This window comes from Lepisma saccharinum, chromosome 6 (assembly GCF_977018435.1).
Source record: "Lepisma saccharinum chromosome 6, izLepSacc3.1, whole genome shotgun sequence".
In the NCBI taxonomy this organism is placed as follows: domain Eukaryota; kingdom Metazoa; phylum Arthropoda; class Insecta; order Zygentoma; family Lepismatidae; genus Lepisma; species Lepisma saccharinum.
In genome coordinates, this window is record NC_139234.1 from 72723447 (window position 1) to 72747252 (window position 23806).

Genomic DNA, 23806 nt, shown 5'->3' on the forward strand with positions numbered 1-23806 from the left:
GATTAATAGTAGCAGATGATTTCTTTCATATAAAGAAAATTCATGTTTTAATTCATAAAAGTGTGTTAAACATTATTGTTTATGATGTAGGTGGTGAATTATTTTCTTTCTATAGAAGAAACTAATCATTATGCCCAAAAATTATGTGTCGTAAGTGCATTCAAAAACATTGCACAGCTCTGAACAGTCCTTTAGATATGTGTATTCATGGCCATTGCAAATATTTTTTTTTGTAGGGAGGGACCAGTCAGTGCATTTATATCTATAAACTAATATAAAATCAATATAATATAAATTTAGAATAAGCAAAGAATCTAATATAGAACAAAAATGGCTAAATAAAGTAATAGAATTTACAGGAAACCCAATTTACACAAATCCCCTATCATATCACCACACTCACCATACACATCGGTAATCGAAGCCCTTTCCCTGGGACGGTCACCTCAAGACCAAGCGTGCTCATTTCCAGTGGTCGGAAGTAGCTACTGTAGTTAGCTACAGAATTTGTTGTGGCTGTAGTGGTGCTACATTTTGAAAAATGTAGCTGTAGCTGTAGCAAAGCTACAAAATTCTTGTAGTTGTAGCGAAAATTTCGCTACAGCTACATTTCTCGGTATTTTGAAGTAAATAAGGAAATCTACAATAATGCTTACTTTTGCAGGAGGTTCACAGAGACAAAGTATTTTAAAGGGAATAGCATATAATCTAGATTGTAAATACTTTGATATCGCAGACTATAGATTTTTATATCACAATTTATTTCAGTTGTATCTGAATGAATCTAATATCCAGACAACTAACTGACATATGTGAATATATTGCGGCTAACAGCTACCTTTGTTTTGAGCTGCATTACTATTTTCGGGAGAAAACATGCCTCGTTTGCGCCACCCCCGGAACAAATCCTGTGGATATCCATGGTGTAAGAGACAGCAAAATGTCATTAATAACTGTAAAACACAACTTGCAGTGAAAAAACAAGTGACAAAGCAATTAATGGCTCAGTACGGTAACAGCATTGATCATTGTCAGTATATAGGATGTCATCCAGCAAGAAATATTTTTTGCAATAACGATAGACATGTACTTTCTGCAATTACAATTATTTTCATCATCATATTTGTTCACAAATTCTAAAATTACAATATGTTTAGAACACTCGGGTTTACACATCAGTTTCCTGAATATATTTTATGATATTGTAAAAAGTATAAGAGTTATTGACTTTCCTGCAGAAATAACAATTTTCTTGAGTTAATATTCAGTTTCTAAATGTACATATTTTTCCTACTTTTATGCCACTTTTCTGCAACTTTTGCTAATCATGACAATAAGGATGAATGGTTTATTTAGTAATTCTCTGTTCTAGAGTCGCATTCTGCCACTTTCGGCTAATTTTTAATTTTGACACTTTAAGCACATATAAGCTAATCAAGACTGTATCCAAACAACTATGTGCGTCCACCAGGTATCAAACCTGAGGTCCTTTGATTACAAGGTGACAAATTTCCACTGTGCCTTCAGGGAAGCATTCCCAACAGGAAAGCTTACGTAAAGCATCGCTCCCCCAGATTCTAACTATTTATACCATAGATGCATCCCCCAGCTATCCCCAAGGTTCAAGTAAGCATCCCTCCCCTACACAACTAACATTCCGTTTAAGGGCTTAAGAAGATAAAATTGATAAATATCACATTTTAATGTTATTTCCCCTTTGCACAACATGTTATAGTTAATTTCGATATATATGATAATTATCTAGATATTCAGAATCTGGTTATCCATCATGTTCACAACAATTATCATACTTGAAAGAGTCAGTGAGATCTATTTTCCGTTCAAAATACTGTCTTCATATCACTCTACCCAGGTATTAAAAAATGAAATATTTATTCTCAAGAAAAAAATGTTGATATCCTACCAAATTTTATGTGGGTATACTGTGGTTGTAATCATTAATTTGTGTAAGACCCTAATTGCAATACTCGTGCATCAAATTTGAATTGATATGACAGTTACATAGGTACGTTATTTTCAAACACTATAGTACAAATAATTAACTGAAGTAACACTGCTATCAAAAGTATTGAATGGCAGGAATCATGATAATGAATAACAGAATATATTTTCCAGAAAATACAACTATCATACTAGGAGCTTCTTTTAAATATCCATATGGTTGTTTTAAGTTTTTTATGCAAAAGTAGCGAGTAGCAAACAGGGGTAGCGTAGCAAGCTACTTTTTGGTAAATGTAGCCTTAGCTGTAGCGAAGCTACTTTTCAAATATAGCTTTCTCATCACTGTTCATTTTCTCCTAGAGGCTCCAAGCATACAGCCAATCAGCTTGAGGCATGATGTCACGCCATGTGGTATCAACATATTTTGTGGGCAGAGGGTTATACACTGCAATTATATGCACCAATTTAACAAAGTTTTGCTTTAAAATATTCAAGAATTAAAATAGCTGTCATTTTATCACAATATCCACTTTTTCACATAATATTGGTGCAAATAAAGAAAACTTCAAATTTTGCATAATATTTCAGGGTAATTAGACTCTGTGAAAGTGTTTGATAGCATTTTTGTGGACCCAAAAAATAACTAAACTTCAGAAAAGTATCAGCCAGTATCAGTGAATAGCTCCTAACCAACACTTTCCAATACCTACACAACTGGTATCAGATGATACCGATGTATCAGCATCAGTTTTGGCTCCACCCTGGTAGAAAAACAATGTAAAATAACCCAAACAGAAAGAAAGAAAGACAGAACGGAATTTCTCAGCTAGGATTTAATAACTCCATGTTTTTTTTTTCTTTTTCATTTTAGATTGCAATTGATAGATTTGTTCCAGGTGCTGTGGTATTAAAAGTTGTGGGACGAATCAGGGAACAGAGCATGGAATTCTGCAGGTAATCCACTTTACTGTAATGTATTTCTAAGTTAAAAAATAAACTCCCTTGCACCAATTTTAAGGATCAACGCAAAGTGTGTCTTTTCTGGGTGGCCAGTACATTGACTCCTTTTATCCGCAATGTGAACTTCTCAACTTAAGTTCTCTTCGATTTGCGCATTTTTACATTGTTCAATCATTGATTCAATAATACCTGATATAATTCCCAGGAAGTTTAGTGTGATTCTAGCATTATAGTATACCTCTGTATCAAAACTTAAAGGACTACTAATTTTTTTATGTTGGTGTAGGCATTCTGCAGATTGAATAGATAGAATTATTCAGTGGCAAAAATTGATGCTCCATTTTACCAATGAAAAATGGAAAACTGTGCCAGGAAAGGAAAAGTGTTGTCAACTGATGACCACTGTTTCCTCCGAGAGAGCAAATTAAACCCCAGAATCACTGCTATGGACTTGGCTCATGATTTGGGGGAAAGAATATATATTATATATTGTGGAACAGATTCAAGGGAGACTCTGTAAAAAGGTAAAATCTCTCGCCAGACATCAGTGCTTGGTCAAGCGACAATTTACAACACAACATAGCATTCCACAAATAGCGAAAACACATGACGTCAGGCGACAGAGCACGGAGTCCTGAGTTCGGCGGCCCACGGTCTTCTTGCCCGTGGCTGGCGACAAAGCACACGTTGGTCTTGGAGTATCGGGCCTAGGAAAGGCGCCGGGACGATGGTCTGACCGACGGCTACAAGTTGCAGGCCATGGTGCCGAAGATAGTCAACTCGCGAATGTACTGCGGTTGCCTTAGGCGAAAGCTTCGTCTCGGTTTCCCGAGCCGGGCTGAGACCTGGAAGGTCTTCGCCTGGGTTTTCTTCTGCAGGTCCTTGAATTCTGAGACTTGACTGAGCGACCGAGTCTCACTGAGCCCTCTCTGAGAGTCGAATTCTGGTGCTTAGGTCTTTTAAGCTGCTGGCAAATACTTCCTAGCTGCTTCGACAGCACTTCCGTATTTGCCAGCCGATGGCGGGCTTGAAACCCGGTAGTATCGAAGAATGCCGTGTCTCCTGACATCATGTGTTTTCGCTATTTGTGGAATGCTATGTTGTGTTGTAAATTGTCGCTGACCGAGCACTGATGTCTGGCGAGAGATTTTACCTTTTTTACAGAGTCTCCCTTGAATCGTTCCACAATATATATATATATATATATATATATATATATATATATATATATAGATATATCTACTAACTTTCTCTGGCAACATTGTACCAACGCTTCCGTTAGTATTCTGTGCTCCTGTACTATGTGAATCTTTGCACCTCTTTCGTCTCAATTGAAAATGCGGTTACCCCGCGAAATATCAAACTATATCTTTTTGTGTGGTAAGTGCTTACAGTCTCCTTCATTTGTGTGTGTATATATAGCTTTTATATATATAACTTTTAGTAGAAATCTACAGTAGTTATCATTTACTATTTTCTTCCAAGAGGCATTAGTTAAACAAAACTCACTTGCCGCGGTCTTAACAAAGAACGTTAGAAATTTTATTCTTATATTTGGAACAATATTTGTTTATTAATTTGACCCATTTTTCTCCCTTTGCACCTCATTGTGCTTATTTACATATCCATCTTATTTCATCGAATTTTCATTGTTTCTTTTTCTTGTATCTCTTTCACTTGAAGATTCCCTATTGAGTGTCCAGTGGATAGAATATGCTCACTAGGCCCTGTGCGTGAAATTCCTTTCTGAGTGTCATTAAAAATAAAAAAATGTCCATTTAACTCAAATACTCCTGGGTTTTCTATTATCCCAAAAATGTTGACATTTTGAGACAACCACATGCTAGTACACCTTTTATACTTTCTTTTTAAGTATTATTTACCTCAAACCTTTCAGGGGCTTTAATAAGTGTAACAATCTAAAATATGGCACATTTGTTTGTTCAGAAGAAAAATTCATATGTGCTAAACATTTAATTGCTAAATTTCAGAATGAGGTGGCATTAGTATTACATGTGCCCAAGGCAATGAGAAGTTGCAGTGTAGCTGGAATGAACATTAGAAACTTACAGAGTTCTACATAAGTTGTGGGCATACTTGGAAGGCCAGAGATTGGCTTACTATCTCAGTGGCATGGAATGTCAAGGATCCAGGTTCAATCTCTGTTTTTTTAATACACTTTATGCTCAGATACACTATTTGAGACTGGTCATATGTATTTGGGTGGATCAAATTAAAGTGGAACAGTGGATGTATTGGGTTATATTTATGTATGTGTGTGGTGACAACCCTGTGTAGCGGTAGAGTGGGGGGTAAGGAGGGAAACCCCTACTGCATAATGGACTCGCCCTAAATAGTCGTGTGTGAGTATGTGATATGCATAGGCGGTCGGGCAGCAGTATCGTCCAAGCAGCAATCAAGGCCAAACGGCCCAGCCTGTTGTCCTGTGGAGTGGTTTTGCTGCATGACAACGCATGGCCACATACATTAGCTGTTACAAAGAACACGTTAGCGACGTTTGGGTGGACAGTGTTGGAACACCCATTGTATAGCCCTGATCTATCGCCATGTGCATATCTTTCGTTCGTTGAAAAAGGCATTGAAGGGTCGGCCCTTCCACCTAGACAATGAAGTCATGGACAATATTCGCAACTGGTTCCGATCTCAGACAAAGGAGTTCTACAAGCAGGGTATTCACTGCTTGGTGAAACAGTGGGACAAATGCTTACTTTGGAGATTATGTTTGAAATAAACCTTGTTGATTTCATTCTGTGGCCCCTGTTCCATTTTCATTTGATCCACCCTCATACATATTAAAGTGGGATCCGAACCACTGTGCAATGTGCCTCCACCAGGAATCAAATGTGGAATCCCTTGATTGCATGGCAACAGTGTTTCCACTATGTCAATGAGGAAGTCTTGATCACAGTAGAGCCACAATTTTCACATGACTTTTCAGTAAGTGTTTTACTTTGTTTACATATTTGATGCTTGTGCTGAATGAAATATTTCAAAGAAGGCTTGGAATGATAATTCGAAATAAAAAATATGCTATCAAGTATATCACATGGCTTAAAAATCAGGTGGTTAGTTGTTTTTCCATGCCATATTTCTGCTGGTACAGCCAAATAAACAGTCTTCTGATATTCCATACAGTCATCGATCCATGCCAGAGCAGCATGGCGTAATGAGGTGGGTTGGACAATGGGGATTCCATGGCAGTGTGCAGAACCAAATGTTTCCAGGTCAGAGGAAATGTATTCTGTGGCATCCTGATGCTTGTCAGTTCAATGCCCCTGTGCCTCCTGAATGGAATCTCTTTGGATGAAGTCCTGCACTGCTGCAATTCATGGCTGAACCTGCCATCATTTCATGGCAGACTGATTGCGAGCTTTGCAGTTGCCATAGCATCAGAGATTGCTGTGCATTATCAGCTCCATTTGAACAGATTTACCAACTGACATTGGTAGATGCAATGTGCTCCAGCGTGTAGATTTCAGTTACTTATCAGTCATTCTGACAGATATTTGATTTGATTTTTCAAATTTAATGTCACTTTTCTGCAGTGGTGTGCAGTGACATTTAGACTAGGGTACGCAACATGGGCACACTGAAGGGGGTTTAGGGTGGTCAGACACCCCACCATCCAGTCCATCGTGTTATACAGAAAACTACATTTTCCCAAATTTTGTAATGGAAAATTTCTCATCCTTGTATCATTTTCAAATAACAGGAACTACTTTTTGGAATGGCACAGCATCATTTATCAGTCGTTGCACCCTTTTCTAAGACCTTCATTCATCCCTCACAAAAGTTGTTGCTTCAGAATAAAGAATCACACTATTTTTTTTTTACGAGGAACATGTTCTGAAGATTAAGGGAAGCAGAAGTTATTTTAAGCTTGCTTTGTGCACATGGAAGCTAACTGAAGCTTTTTTTAAAATAGGATGTCAATTATGGAAACATTAACGATAAAAACTAATGAATCTCTGCTATAACCTTAAACGCTACTAGAGAGATCCAAATGTAACTAGGTAAGATATATGTAAGATATTATATATTCTGATAGTAGCTAGGTGCAGTCCAACAACTGACTTTTAATTCCTTCACTGCCTTGTAATCAAGGGGTCCCGGTTTCGATACCCGGTGAAAGCACATAGTGGTTCGGATCCCACTTTAAACCAGCTGGTTTTAACAAGTGGGTAATCTCCGACCCTTGATTCATCCACCCACTCCTGAAGTCTCCCTGCAAAATTACCTCATCATCCATACAAAATTTATGAATATATGTGTGGAGAATTTTATGTTATTGTTGCGATCACTATCAATTAATTGTTGTTATTGCAGTTAATCTACGTTTAGAATTCCAAATAATACAACAAGAAAGAATAATAAACCTAATAAAAAAAACAACCTGTAACATAGAACATGAAAGGAATGTGCTAGTGAAATAAAAAACCCTCAATATTAACAGAAGTGTAAAATTCAAGTTACCCCAGTACCAGTTATCCGTGCATTCCCAATTTTTATTTTTATACACAAAAGTATAAGTTCAAGACCTGTGGTACAAGAGATGCTATACTGACCTACCTGCATTAACAATTTGCAAATTCTCCGGAAAAGATCTCGTTCCAAATATTTTCACATGCAAATGCTCAATTATATCCATTGCCTTTAACTTCAGTAAACACAGCGCTAGCACGAATACTAAACCACTAACACCTAAACAACTAATACACTTTTGAATCGCCAATAGGAACACCAAGCACAACACAAAGCCACCTTCCACACGCATTCATTCAATTCCTTGCACCAATCTTCTGTTGCGTTCCTGCTTTACTCAGAATGAAATTCCCTATGGATGCTGAAAATTCCCCTTTCCCAGCTTTAAATTCCCTGCGATGCAAGAGGTTCTCCAAGTTGGAATTATTGCGTTTGTTCTTTATATATTTTACATTCATACATCTTTCATCTTTATGATCACTATTAATCTAAAGAGGGGAGAAAAGCAATGTAAATTAACTAATATATGAAGACCCAGGGGGAAAAACGATGAATGTCGATTTTTCGCCCATTTTGAGATCGCAGCGCCATCTGGTAGCTCAAAAGCTGTACTATAAGAATGAGAACGGCCTTGGTTGGGAAACGGTGAGAAGTGCCTGAAAAACGCATTATTATTTTGGCATATATTGACGTATTTATGAAAGAAAAATACTTGTTTTTGATTTCCTGGCAAATCGTCTCGAATGAACATTCATCGTTTTTCCCCCTGGCCCTTCATATATATTTTTCTGATAGCTTTCCCTTTCAAAAACTATTCATTTCCCTGAAAAAAGTACTCTCACTGGTTTTGAAGGTTACAAATAGAAAGTAATCATGCATTTTAAAATACAAAAATGGAAAAAAGTAAGCATATAAATACGTAGTTTAATTACTTCATTGATCGATTGATGAAATTGTTATTTTACGTCGCTTTTCTGCAACTTTTGGCTAATCATGACGAGTGATATGAAGTTAGGGACATTTACAAAGAGCACCCATGCCCAGGCTGGTATTCGAACACTGGCCTTTTACTCTCTCTCTCTCTCTCTCTCTCTCTCTCTCTCTCTCTCTCTCTCTCTCTCTCTCTCTCTCTCTCTCTCTCTCTCTCTCTCTCTCTCTCTCTCTCTCTCTCTCTCTTCTTTCTTTCCTTCCTTCTTTTTTCATGGAGCTCTGGCATCGTATGGACTAATGCTAACCACTCCGCCATGGAGGTCTGTGTAATTTCTTGAATATCTAGTTTAAATGTTAATTTATTTAATTACCTTGATCTTCAATATTTAAGCTTTTTCCCTTTGACAAATTCTGTTCAAGTAGCAGAGATCAGGAAGACAGAAGCAAATGTAAAATGAGAATTAACATACAATTGGTTCGCAAATGTTGTTCAGATTTCCCTGTATCTCATGCACTCCAGATGTATTTTTCCTACTTCCCTTTTCAGTACGTAATTTGTGAACCCAGAATTCCCAACCCTAAGAAATTTTCCTGTCATAAACAGCACAGCTCCTACGATACAAAGGCCATCGGGGAAGAATGCCAGAAGAGGGCACCAGCCGAGGGAAGGGCAAAGGCTCTGGGGTGGAGAGTGCAACTGGCAACTCTCTCCAGAAGGAGGTTACCTGGCCACGGAAAATCCCCACCGTCAAAGAGCTTGCGGGGATTTTTCCTTCTTTCGCCATGCCTGAGAAGCAGTGTTTCCTTTCCCTCTCCCCTCCCTCCCTACCAAGGATTGGATTGGATTGGATTGATTTAGTTTATTTTACTTCGCGTTTTGTGCCTCTTGGCTAATTTGCGAAGATGGGGATGAGTGATGAAATGATGAAATTGATGATTGGACATTCACAAACAACCAAGCCCGAGCAGGATTCGAACCTGGAATCCCTGGCGTCGCAGCGCAATGTGCTAACCGCTCGGCCATAGGGTCGGGCTCCCCACCAAGGGATTTAAAGGGGGCTGGTGGAATCTCACCCTGTCAAGAAGAGTCCACCAGCTGGAGAAAGGCTTTCAGACATTCCATGGCAAACGGTTGAAAACATTCGCATGCTGGAAGGAAGGAAATGTATGAATGAAAGGTTGGTTGGAAAGAATATTGCAAAGAAATGAAAAACAACTTTTTTAAAAATTATAGCCAGGTCATCTCCGATTACCTAAATGACCCAGAGTATACGCCGCTGCTATAAACTGTAGGTCCAGTCCCGATTAGCCTTATTGTGCATAAAGTGGACTTATAAAATCTCAAACTTGATTAATTCCTTCATGGAGTGCAATGAACATTGAACGGGAATGAATTGACAATGATTTTTCGTACTTTCGAATAGCATGTGATAAATTTGATAAATGTCAGTATCCTCTACTATTTGACACACCTTTCTCAGAGGAAACCAACGAACAAGGCCAACAATAAAGTTTCCGGTTGTTCTTCTGCCAGTCAACAACTCTGTAGAGTTACAATTTTTTTCCTGAAAATGCCTAATATACTGCTTACCACCCTTCATAATTCCTGCCTGAAACAAGTCCTACAAATCAGGAACATACCTCCCATTTCGGATTGTTTGCAATTTTTTCGTAATTATATGCCAAAAATCCCATCTCCAGAATGTCATCAATAACTCCTGATTCCTCTCCCCCTCCCCAAGTTATTACTTCACTATACTGACAAACAAGCAAATCGTAATATGAACGAAACACTTGCTGCAAATTTCACACAACAGAAGAAAGCAAAAGTCAACCTCCCACGGTAACAAATGTCTGCTGTCCCCGAAAACAATGCATTCTTGTGGATGAATGACTCGAAGTTGCCAGTCAACGAAATATTTTGTAGAAGGGAGATAATAAAGCTCATAAAGAAAATACGTCAGCATACAATGGTATTCATCCCAGTACACTTCAAAAGCTAAAAAGAAAATGTTGGGTATAATATACCATCCATATACATCCCTTTGCAATGTCTGGGTGAGGGGGGTGGGGGTGGGCTCATTCGAATCCTATAGGATTGTGTTTAGTTATATTTTTTGTTCTTTTATTCATTCATAATGTTGGGTCAACAGTCAACACCCATCCTCATCAACTTATAAGCTGAAATGCAAATGAACTTAAATAAAATGTTGATCTCTGGAATGGGTTAAATAGATACTCTTGTACTCTGAGAAGTGTGTGAACATAATTTCCTCTGAGACAGTGATGACACCAAAAGGGGGTTCACGTGCAAAACTCAATCCTGAGTCGGTCAGTCCATTCTGCTCTCCTCTTGCTAGTGTAATATTAACCTCACTTAAATATTTTATATCTGATAGTTTACGCGTATATTAAATATGGTCTTCTACCACAAAATATTATTGCCTGCCTCTTAGCAATCATTTTTTATAATGTATTTTTATTGCAACCCAGCACAGTGATCTGTCTACGCGTGACTGCTAAATGTGAGTAAGCTAAACATTCCAGAAAAGAATATATGTTGACTACTGCCAACACTGCAGATGCTGTCAAAATCTTTGGTACCCTGGCTTCTCAGACCTCTGTTCTTTGAACAGGGAAACGTTGGATAGGGTGAGCGTGGGCAGACCCAAACATATGGTCGCAGCTGATCTGAGCCAATGTGGTTGCCTTCCAAATTTCTAGGGTACCAAAGAGAAGAGGCAGCTTTTGCTCATGGAAATCGGCAGGCACGCGGATTAGGTGGGTGGGTGCGGACAGCACCAAAGGCACAGTCGGGAGGGCAGGAGGGCCAGGCGAGGCGACACAAGGCAGGCAACAAGGTATTCATGCAGAAGTCGAAATTTCTTGCAGTAGAAGTGCGTTCAGAGCGATAATTATTGAATTTTTATGTTCGGGGAAGGCGAAAAGAAATGCTTCATTTTTTCTTACTGTGTTGTAGGTACGCATTGCGTACCTTGCATACCCAGAATGCACGCTGCTGCTTTGGCTAATCACGACAATGAAAATGAGTGATGATATGATGAAATTGATGAACGGACACTTACAAAGAACATCCATGCCCAGGCCAGAATTCCAATCTGGGACTCCTGGGCTAACTCATCTGCCATGGAGGTCAGCAAGCTATTCAGGATATCTGAATAAGGAGCATTCCAGCATTACATGTGTGACATTCCACACATAAAATGTAAGGGTCTAGAGATTATATTCGATTAAAATATTCATAATGAAATGATTTCAGGAATTATGCAGTATGTTGTAGTGTCTGTTAACAAATGAAAAAAAAAGAAGAAAACTTGAGTATGATGACAAGAGTCTGAATTCATGAAAAACATTAATGAAAATGTGTTACATGGTAATAATAACGAGCATCTATTGGTCACTTATAATAATTATTAGTTCTACATCATGGCTGTGTGGTTCAAGGGGGTCAGGCTTTGGACTTGGGCTATGGGATGCCTGCAGGTTTGAGTCTCCTGTGGGGAATTTTCGTAGGTGAAATATGCAAATTATATGCATTCACAAACATTTGAAACTTAATGCAATTAAAAACAATAATAATTTTCAGATTAATTAATTTAGTTATTTACATGGAGTAGCACCACTTTTCATCGAATGTCCCATGCATGCTATTCAGATTTTATGTTGCTTTGGAGGTAGATACTAGATATTTGAAGTCTGGATATATGTGAGCAGAATTTCTTGATTACCCTTAGTATCTTAACCTTGTTAAATTATGGTGTTTAGAATGAGTGAATATTTGGGACACACAAATATCAATGCCTTTCCAAATATCTAAATGAAGAAACAATTTAGACAATATAGAATGATTTTTTTCATTAAAAATGACGAACTGAATTTGATTAATTTTGTGACAATGATAATGGAAAACAGCAGCTTATTGATTAAGATGAAATTGCACATGGCTTTGGTTGTTACAGCATGAAGAAACTACACTCTGCTTTTCAATATGTACTTCTTGCAGGGAATTTGAAAACTGGATATCTGAGGATGGTTGGTTGAGAAGGAACAAGGTTTATAATTGGTTCCGTGGAGTTGTTGACAAGTCCCTACATAAACTGGGGAAGAAGTATATCAAAGGCTATGAGGTAAGTATGCAGACTGCAATATACATCATGCTAGTCCTATTGAGTTGTGTGCATAGCACACTTGCTGTTTGGCAGTGACCTATTTGTGCATGTTTCGTTCGTGATGGAAACACAAGATGTGAAATAACACACTGTAATGTTCATTTTTAATATGTTTGAAAAGTGTGGGGTGAGTAACTGGCTCGGAAGCCTATTCAGAAATCACCTGCTTTATATCCAGAGAAAACATCTTCATCATTCGCCTGTAGGAAAGCTTCAAGAATTGAAGTCTAGACTTTGTGATGCCCAGGCATGTAAAATGCGAAATAAACTCTTAAACTTGAAATTTAGAGTTTATGTACCAACGCAACACTTTATGAAGTCGGATTTATCCTATGAATTATGCAAATTATGGAAAATTGATTAATTCTGCTGAAAATATTTGAGACGCAAGAATGGACTCCTTTACACTGCAATGAACGAAGCTTCCCAGACATTCAACTCTGTGTTTCCCGTCAACCTTTTTAAAACCCTTCTCTTTTTAATCAAATGCTTCTCTTCGATGATATGAGTTGACAAACCTGTTCTTGGGTTGAATGTCTGGGAAGCTTCGTTCATTGCAGAAGAACACTGGAATAAATTAAATAATGAAAATGGTAACATAGATCCAGTATGGATTTTTCTTTTTCACAAATGGAGTAAGCCACCATCTGTAAAATTTAATATAACAGAAAACATCAAGAGACTTTGTGAAAACAATGATGAATTTGAATTACCTGATGATATTTGGGATTCATAATTTTAAATAAGAAATAATGTGATCAAAAAAAAAAATCTGAAATAAAAATAAAACAGACTGCTTCTTTTCACAGTTAAGTTGCTATATTACAACAATGTAACATTGACAACATCCATTACATAAAGGATTCTTTTTGTTTAAAAAATTACTAACCATTGTTATAACTGTATCTTTAGTCAAAATGAAAATAAATGTCTGATGAAGGGAGCGTGTGTTCTCCTGAAACGTTACAAAGAAAAACTGTTTTCTTATGCTTGTAATAACCGTAAACTACAGGAAAATAATTCTACAATGCAAGCAATGCGTACATACAAGAAAAACATTTTTCAAAAGTTTAACGATGTTAAATGGAGGTAAATTAGGTGTGTGGGGTGGAGGGGGTCATTAAGTTACATAAAGTTTAGAAATATCACACAAATACTACATTTTTCTATATCATTTAAAATATCACTTGAAGTGTTAATTGGCTGCTACTGAAATCATCCCTTACTGCACATTCCATACTACGTTTGATGATACAGATATTTATATTACACAGAAAGAGATGGACAATAATCAATCATAGGGTCTACTGTACATTCCACTCCCCGGCCGAAACAATAAAACCCCTTCGTTCCCAAAACTTGGGAGCTGTTAACCTTTGACGCAGATGCGGAGGGAATTTGCATAATGACATTAAAGTCACAGATTTCTGTATAAATGAGAGGTTGCAACAGGGGCAACGAAGGTACAGATAAAGAAGCTCCCCTGTGAAGAAACTTTCTTAAGTCTAGAGAAGAGAATCTCCTAAATACTTGCCGCTCCTTTAGACTTCTCCCTATAAATAAGATGAACGAATGTAATAGCTGCTGTCCACATTTTCACTTTTCACTGCAAACAAATTACACAAAATAGTTTTACCTAATGTCAAGGGGGCTGACGGTAGTTCCAGGGATGGCTGAGCCCCCCCCCCCCCTGCCTGGCTACGGGCCTGGACACATTGCTTGAACTGGACCCAGTTTGGGTAGTGATAGTCGGCCAGCAGTGCAGACGTAGCAGACATGGCACCCGATTGATCCGCCAACTTCACCGGCAACCCACCTCCATGAATGTATATACACCGGGTTGACGCTCAGGACTGCACTTCTACCCTGAAGAAGAGAGTGAAGTTAGCTCTCGAAAGCTTGGAATCTTTTCTACAACTCACCTAGTCAATGGCCCGAGAAAATCTTCTTATCGTTCGTCACCAGGAAAGCTTCAAGACTTACTTGAATTATGTATGTTCCTACTGATATGCATGCCTGCCTGAGATATTGTAATATTAATGGTCATCTATTGGTCACTTACAATATTCTTTCTTTTTTGCAGGTAAGTGTATCTCAGTCGGGACCAGCATATACCCTGCATATAAAATGTTGGGATACAGGAAAAGTAATTTCAGTGGATTTGGTACCTGTGTTGGAGTTCTCAACTGAAAAGTGGCCTCCACGCCCTGTGACACAGCTGTACCACATCTCACGTTTGTCTATGGTAAGAATCATTAATGTTTCAGGGTGGTGGTATTTCACAGTATTGAAAATCCTAATACCATATTGGTCCAAAAATAAGCCACATGCGGATATAGCCCACACCCTAAGAATTTGAGGGGTAAAAGAAAAAAGCCATATAAGCTACATCCTAAAAGTTCGAGTGGGAAATGAGGAAATACAATAATCAGCTACATTACAGATGTAAATAATATAATTTATTAATAAAATTATAAATTATGAATAATGTCTACTCATAACATACTGTGGATTGTTACCAAAACATATTACTGGTATTTTCGTATGTGATGTGATGCACTACTATCTCTAAGATATTTAATCAAAAAGTATTTTTTCGCTGTAATGAAAATTATGCATTTTTTATAATTTCCACAATATTTAGATGTGGTATTTTTGCAGACTCCACAAGACACTTGGACTCCAGAAAATTATTGGCCAGCATTGGTGATTAAATTTGAACCTAAGTTTTCATTCTGATACACTGACATTCACATAAGCTCAGTTCTACTTTTAACCACTGTTTTTGCCTTCACTCATAGGCGTAACTAACTCTCCAACCATACATGAAGGAAGAGAGAAAGGAAAAGAAAGAGGAAAGGATGAATCTAGGGGGAGGCTGGGGGAGGGGATCCTCTGAAGGAAATAAAAGGGGGAAGGGAAGGAATCGGATGCGCTTAGCAAAGGGTGGAAAAGACAGGGGAGAATATAAGAAAGAGAGATCCACCGTACTTTTTATTCCCAAAATTGAAATCCCACCTGAAATATGGAAGGTTCTTCCTCCCCTTTTTGAAAGAAAGCTTTGGGCTGGGGCTACAGGAAGCTATATTTTTGATCACCCTTCCCCCTCCTCTCTCAGTATGATGAAGAGGGATAGAAAAAGAAAGATAAAGGAAACACACAAACACACACACACACAGAGGGAGAGAGAGAGAGAGAGAGATTGGGGAGGCCAAAAGAAGAAGGAAGAAGAAGAAGAGGAACCCAAGCCTAACCCTATTCCTCCCCTGCCCTTCCCTTTCCATCTTATGAGAGAGGAGGTTGCCTCTCTTTGCAGCTCTGTCTCTCTGTAACTCCTCCCTGGCACCCATGGTGGAGTGGTTAGCGGTGCCCACCCTAACAACAGTCCCTCCACTGGTAAATATTTGGGGGGGAGGATACAGAGATGGAAGAGGAAAAGAAAAGACCTACCACATCTTTCTTTCCTCTTCTCTTTTCTTTATTTTTCTGCTTTTTTCTTTAATATCTTCCCATCTCTCTCTCTCTCTCTCTCAAAGAAAAAGAGACAGAAAAGTAAGGAAGGATGGCAGAGAGAGAGAGGGGATAACTATTGAGCCTGGGACCCCTTGAAGTAGGTTTGTAACGAAGTATAGCCCTAGCTTTCTTTTGTCTCCTTCCCTACGTTGTGTCTCTGCCCTGCACTCTCTTTCAACCTGAAGGAAGGAAGGCAGGCTGCCAGGTCCACCACCTTCTTGTATAGGTAATAAATCCTTTCTTCCTTTCCAAGAAAGAAAGAAAGATTCAGGAAAAGTTGGCGAGTAGAGAACAGCGGGGTGGAGACAAGAGGCGAGAATAGGAGGTGATAGTGGAGTGGTTACCCTGCCTTTTTCTCTTTTTCTTTTCTAGGTGGAGAAAAACTTGCTCATCCCCCTCTTCGAAAAAAGGAAAGAAATATATAGAGAGAGAGAAAGAAAGAGAAAATAGATGGCAATCGAGCATCCCCCTTCCATCTTTCTTTCTTCCTTTCTCTCTGTTGCCGGTCCTTAGAAACAGAAGGGGGGAGAGGTGGCCTGAAAAAAATCCAGAGAAGGGATCCCGCTGATTTGGCACTGACCCCCCCCCCCTCCCTGTACATTCAAGGGTAGGAGGGGCGATCTGAGCAATGATTACGAGTCAAACTTGTCGCAACTGTAGAAGACGAATTATAGAATTAGAAATGTACTTCTTTCTTAAACCTTTGCCCATCTTAAGGAATTCTCCAAGGACCAAGACCGAGTGCATCCCCTTTGGGCACAAGATAACGCATGGTACCACATTCGGTATTCTCCCCCAAGGAGTGGACTCTGCCTATTCATGAACTGAGCAGTTTCTGGTTCGAGGATACTTTGACAAGCTTTGTCGATTTTCTTCAATCTCTGAGAACTAATCTCTCTTTAGGGACACCCTGCAGTCAAAAAGGTCATTGGTCATTCGAAAAGGTGCAAGTGGCTCAGGACCTACAATTCCCCAGTCTCTCGTCACTCACCAAGTTATTTGAAAATGTTTTGTTGCGGTAGGTTTTAAGATGCAATATGAAATGCCTTGACCGACTTCCTTCAAATGCAGTACCAGGTTGCTATGAAATTACAGATCAATAAATCTAATTTTAAGGTAGTTGGCATAGCCAAAGAATTGGTGACTTTTGGTTTGGCAAAATGAGTAAGAATCTCAAAGTACATAATGAAGAAGAGACAGAGCCGAATCTGTAAAAATTATGCTTTTCCATCTCTCCACTTCTAACCTAAGATCCGATTATTCACTGACAAAGCTGCATACCGCTGAGTATGTAATTCTGGCCTCGCCATATCCTGTAGGGATTTTCCACTCAGGATAGAGGGTTTTGTCCTTTCATCGAAAAGTAAGAACTAGGGATGTGACGAAGCTGAAACTTTACCGATGCCGATGTACTCACCGATAATTTTTGGAACCGATACCGATGCCGATATTTAACCGATTCCGATACATAAGATTATTAAACAGAAATGGGATGTTATTTTCAGCATGACAAAAATAAATTTGCTATGTACATTTCTATTGCATATCATATGTATATACATATATATTCTCAAGAGATGAGAACGTACATTTGCATCTACAAAATGTTATGTGAACCTTTAAGAAGAACATGGATTCTCAAGAGATTTAACATTAGTACACAATCAATTCTTTGAAATGCAAAATGAATTCCTGTTCTGCCAGATTCAACTTCAGAAACACGAGATTTAGAAGCACTTCAGGAAGTAACCTACTTCTTCTCTTATCTCAAATATGTTCAGCAACACTGAACACTCAATCACTGAATACTGATGCAGCAGGTATGCCCAAGTATTTTCTCAGCACTTGCTTCAGGTTTGAATATTCATTTTTTAATTTCCAATATAACAGCAGATCCTGGTTCAGCAATGTACTGTTTTATTTCTGATTTATAGTTAGGTTGATCCTCTGAATGAGTTTGCAATAATTTTATTACAAAAACTCTACAATAATGACGAATCATAACCAAATTTTCAATAAATCTTACAAAACTAAAATATAAAACTTATTAGAAGGTAAAAACTCTAGTATAATCTGTACCGGTTTAAATATCGGATTTTTGCCGATTCCGATGCCGATGTGTCAATTTCAGCTGATTTTCATACATCTGTAATTGGCTTCGGCACATCCCTAGTAAGAACAAAGGTTAAGGAATGAGTATAAAACATAGTACAAGGTCAAACTCGGCCTCAGTTGGCATTAATAATTTGTACAGGATAGTGGTAATTTGAGGCACAAAGAACCTAAGGTGCGAGACACCTCAGAAGGTTGCACCTCGAACCAAGGACAATTCATGGATTAACAACATCTCAGTCGGATCTAGGTAAGTGTGGAGAGAAATCAGCTCTGTCAACCCCTTCTTTCTTCTCCTTGACAAATAAGGCAGTTTAACATCATAAAATGAAACCTCTCGCATTGTTCAATTAGTTCCATCCCTATTGACTCCAAGATTCCCTAGTTATAAATTGAGTCACACTTCATGGTGGAGTTGCGGAACACTGCATACTAATGATGCAGGCAACTGTCATTAATAATTTATTTTGTTTTTAAACCCGCCCACCACACCCCTGTTGCAAAATCAAGTATTTTACGTTGCATTCTATTCCTGCATCTCACACTTCTTGTGGAGATACTTCAGGCTAAATCGTAATTTTGTACACTCCGGTACAAATTACATACAAATTTCAAACCCCCATCAAACATTTCACAGCGGAGATCCGATTCCCTCTTAGGTTACCACAATTACCTCCCGTCCCCACCCCTCTGTGAAAAAGGTTTAAAATAATACCCCACACTTCATAGTTTGCCTATTGTACCCTTCCGTACATAATACTCAACGATTTTCATTGTTTTAATTAACACCCCCCCACCACACCAGTTCATGGTGATCATAAAATGCTGAAAGTGAAGTAAATAGTCTGAAGTTTGTTTGGCACAAGGGTTTTCCTTTGTATTAACAACCCCCTTATTTTCTTTTTCTTTCTCTCCTTTGTGTTTTGAAATTGAATAAGAAAGAAATCACCGCGCAAGAATAGTTCGCAACTCAGTTTACATGACGACCTAGACCAATCCTTAGATCACTTACTAGAACTAGCTTCTGCTTTCACTGAACCCCCCTTCCAGAATTTTCTCCCCATGTAACTCGTTCAAGAGCTGCAAAAGACGGATATCCCTACTTCCAACAAGAACTTACCACCCCCCAGAAGAAACCATAGAATACCCATCCCTCTCACTAGTATTGTAAGACACATTAACCCCAGCCCTACAATGTCGGTCAACATTCCATCTGCCCTTTATCCCAGCCCCTTCAGTTGTCACAATCCTAGTGATGTAGATAACTTTTTCGCTAAACTTACGACAATAGCCACAGCATTGAATTGGAGTGAAGATAAGAAAAAGGAGATGCTACCCATTGCGTTAGCTTTCTATCAAGACCTATGACCAGATCAAAACAGAAATAACTGATCTTTTCAAGAGCGCATATCAACCCAGCAGATGCTCTTGCAACGTAAACAAACCCTGACTGAACCCCCTTATGCTTATGTTATTTCTAAGAAACAATCTTATTGCAGATCTTCAAAATTTTGATAGACATGAAACCCTTATTCAGACACGCAGAACAGAAGAGCAGAATGAATTAGAGCAAGCATTAAATCACGCTAAATATCTGCAGTCAGTGTACTTTACATCCCCTTCATCTTTTCCCGGTAACACGGCAGCAATACACATGCAGTCAGCATTCCCAGGCTCAACTTCCAACACCACTCCATTCAGTCCACAGTCCAATTTCCTGCAACTCAATCCCAGTATATTCAATTCCCAGCCGACTCAAAACAACTTTCAGCAAATTACCCCCACCTCCACCCCCACCCCCTCTGACACAGCCCGCATACATGCAAACCTATACAACACCCGCTCCCACCCCCTCTACCTTCCGGTTTCTCCAGTCAGACAGTTCCCACCCAATGTAATCTGCCAGCTTCTAGTAGTTCCTACACCGGCCACAGTGTGGCGCGTGCGTCAGAGCCTACAAATCTTCCCCCAGCTGGAACTACATCTGCCGGAAATAATCCAAATCAGAATATGGATGCCTTATCAGCTCAGCTCCAGGCATGTAAATTGACCTCAAATGAAGATGTTTTTTTCATTTTGCACAAATGTTATAGAATTAGCTAAAAATGTACAATCTAACAACCATGGAAATAGTTCCAATAACCTCGACACTAAGTTTCAAAGCGAGGGGAAAACTCAACGAAATTTACCAAGGTCCAATTATAGAGCCAATCGCTCGCAATAGAACTTTAGAGGAAACTCTCGTGGCTTTTCCGGGGGTGGCTCAAGAGGAAATTTTCGAGGCAACTCTTCAAGGGGTCCCAATAATCCTCCCTATTGCATATACTGTGGAAGAAATAATCATACCGCAACTATGTGTTATTATAACCCTAACAGGCAGTCTGATTTAAACAAATAAATGTAGCTTGCAGGAACAAAGCTGCGAATCAGGCAAAATTTACTCAAGTTCCTATTATTGAAAAAAATGGATTATACTTTGTAAATGCACAAAAGATGAAAATATTGACCTCCTTCTTGATCTAGGGTTCCAGATCAGCCTGATCCCTTTGCATTTAATCCCCCCTCATGTAAAATCTTACACCGTAAATTCCAACATACAAAGGGTCACGGGTTCGAAACTGAACTCTCTAAAATTGTAGTCGTGCCTCTTTTTATAGGACAACACAAGTTGTCACACACATTTCGAGTTATAGAATCCTCTAGTTTACCCCCCATTCTTGGCAATGACTTTTTAAAAGCTCAAAAGTGTGACATTTCATTGAACAATAATACTCTAATGTTGCACCACTTTGGTCGCATTCCCAGATGGAATATACCAAGAACAAGCAATAAAGTTCATATTGTGGCCGCAGTGGCTCAGTCGGTAACGCGTCTGACTACCATGCTAAAGGTCCCGGGTTTGATCCCCGGCAGGTTCAAATCCGGGAACTTTTCTAACGATGGAAGCGGCCCCGGCACCCACCCAGCGTCGAATAACATGGGTACCTGGGGGAAACCCTGTTGGGTAAAGGCGGTCAGGGGCATGATGCTGATCACATCACCCCCACTCACGACCGGATCAAGAAAGTGTGGGGCGTTACCCCCACACCCCCTATACGCCTTCATGGCGTGGTGCTATGCACAGGGGAGCATTTTACTTTTTTTTTTCTTTTTTTACTTTACTGTCTCACAACAAATTTTAGATCAAATAGAAGATAATAAAGTGTTTACATGCCACGCTACAATTAAAGAAACTGTTCAGCTTCAACCTTGTACACGTACACACATTTGTTTGATGTTGCCCCCCCCCCCTCTCATCTGTAACACACCAAAATTTGCTTTTTACACCTTTCAAAGAATTCATGCATCAACATGGCATTACAATCCCAAATGCCACAATAAATCTTGAATCCCCTGTGATCCAAGTAATTAACCCAAATGAAACTGTAGTAAAGTTAGAACAACACACGTCCATTGGTGACATTTCACATTGTGAAAATTTAACTGACTTAACTTCAGTTTGGGATGAAACAAGTAACAATGTTACCCAATCATATACTCGTCAAGAAAAAAGTGTTGTAGATCAGAAACTCAGTCAAAGCCAAGAGAAATTGAATCCTTCTTTATTCCAAATTAATCCTGACCTCTCACCCGAAGACAAGGAGAAAATCCTAAAGCTCGTACACACGTACGCAAATGTCGTTTTTTGGCCAGGTGACCAACTTACAAAAACTAACATTTTAAAATATGACATTAAACTTAAGACAAGAGATCCAATTTTCGCCAGTAGCTATCCAGTACCTATTCACCTACGTGATGCAACAAGCTTTTGGACCAAGGAGTCATTAGCCACTGTCAGGGTAGTCCTTATTGTCACCCAATCCTTTTAGTAAAGAAACCAGATGGCTCTTTTAGGGTCGTCTCTGATTTTCGTCGACACAATGACCAAATCCTCCCTTTAAGTTTACAGACTTCAGACTTAAATACAATCATGTCAGAATTAACAGGGAGGAAATATTACACCATTTTGGACCTTAAGTCTGCTTTCTTTTAGGTGGGGTTATCTGAACGCTCTAAGGACATTACAGCCTTTTCTATTAACAATCTCGGATGTAGTTCACTGTACAACAAGGAATGCTATTTCTATCTTGCAGAGAGATTTACGTGACAGAACATGGTTCGCAGTGCCAAAGGAATTCAAAGAAGTAAGAAGTCATCAAGGATTGGATGATATCTACTGGAGAATGTCTTTCTATGACTTTGAAAAAGATATAATGAATGATTTGAAAACCATGAAGCCATTGATCAAGCTAATGAAGGTATGTAATGCATGTGTATATTTTATATATATATATATATATTTATTTTTTATTTATTTGAGAAATCCTGAATACAGAGAGAATCCATTTTATATCAGGATATCAACAGCGAGAAAAATAGAAATTAACAAATGAGAAGGACGCACACATATGTAACAAGAATAAAAAAACAAAAATAATAATAATAATAAAACAATAACAAGGGTATAACAAATATTAATTTCTCTTCAGCTGCATGATGCATGCATTTCTGAAAGCCTGCTTAGATAGATGGAAGCCTGGAGGATCAATTAGTGTATTGTTCCTTGTTTGTAGCCTATGGAGAAATGACCTTTGTTCTAGGGATAGCCTTGAGGCTTTTGTATAAAAGAAGTTGTTGCATTTGCTGTTGGTACATGGGATCTGGATGTGAAGATGTGGCAAGAGTTCGTTAGTGAAAAGTTGTCCATTCATGATTTTGAAAAGAAATGTTAGATCTGAAACTAGACAGCGAAGGGACGGATCATGAATTTGAAGAGTGGATAGAATTTCATGTTTGGAAAAGTTTGCAAGGGCTGGGCATCTATGTTTGACTATTCTGATAAAGAAATGTACCACTTTGTTTGTTCTCTTTATATTGCTATCACAGGCGATTGACCAAATACAGGAACAATATTCAAGAATAGGTACGACGCACGATGTAAAGTAGGTTTTGAGGGCAGAAACATGTGTGAAATCTGTAAATTAGTCCAAGGGTTTACATGGCTCTCGAAGTTATGTAATCTATGTGGTGGCTGAAAGTGAGTTTGCTGTCGAAAATGACTCCAAGCTCTTTGTGCTGTTGTACAAACGGGATGATAATACGAGGTGTGGCTAGAAAAAAACCGGACTGTTGCTACAGAATCTTTTATTGGTTATTTTGTACAATACGAACATTATCCCCTTCAAAGTACTCCTCTGCACTATCGATACACCGCTCCATACGAATCTTCCATTGCTGGAAGCAATGCTGGAAATAATTTTCTGAAACCATGTTCATGACCTCCGTCACTTTTGTTTTCACAGATTCTACGGTTGTAAATCTGGTTCCTCTCAGTGCTGATTTGATCTTTGGGGGAAAAAAAGTAGCACGGAGCTAGATCCGGATAATAGCGTGGATGTTCTGACACTGGGATCCCATGCTTGGCCAAAAAAAGCCGTGACTGACAATGGCGTGTGGGCAAGAGCATTGTCCTGATGAAGAATCCATGACTCCTTTTCCACAAATCAGGTCGTGGTCTTCTTATTAGCTCACGAAGGGTCGTCAGCACCGCAATTTAATAATGTTGGTTGTTTTGCAATAGCTTCAATATTCAAGCA

The 23806-nt window shown here is 38.8% G+C and overlaps 1 protein-coding gene across 4 annotated transcripts in view; it reads left to right on the forward strand.

Annotated features, from left to right (window-relative positions):
• LOC145988879 (cyclic GMP-AMP synthase-like receptor) overlaps nucleotides 1-23806 on the forward strand; it is a 61519-nt gene that overhangs the window by 29591 nt on the left and 8122 nt on the right. For 3 of the 4 annotated variants that reach the window (XR_014441798.1, XM_083124151.1, XM_083124150.1), the window contains 4 exons: nucleotides 2834-2916; nucleotides 12380-12503; nucleotides 14629-14790; nucleotides 22304-22468. Coding sequence is in view for 3 of the 4 variants with exons in the window: in XM_083124151.1 (XP_082980277.1) it covers nucleotides 2834-2916; nucleotides 12380-12503; nucleotides 14629-14790; nucleotides 22304-22468 (534 nt within the window). In the remaining variant the exon portion in view is untranslated. The remainder of the gene's footprint in view (nucleotides 1-2833; nucleotides 2917-12379; nucleotides 12504-14628; nucleotides 14791-22303; nucleotides 22469-23806) is intronic. The other variant, XM_083124152.1, reaches the window with a different exon arrangement.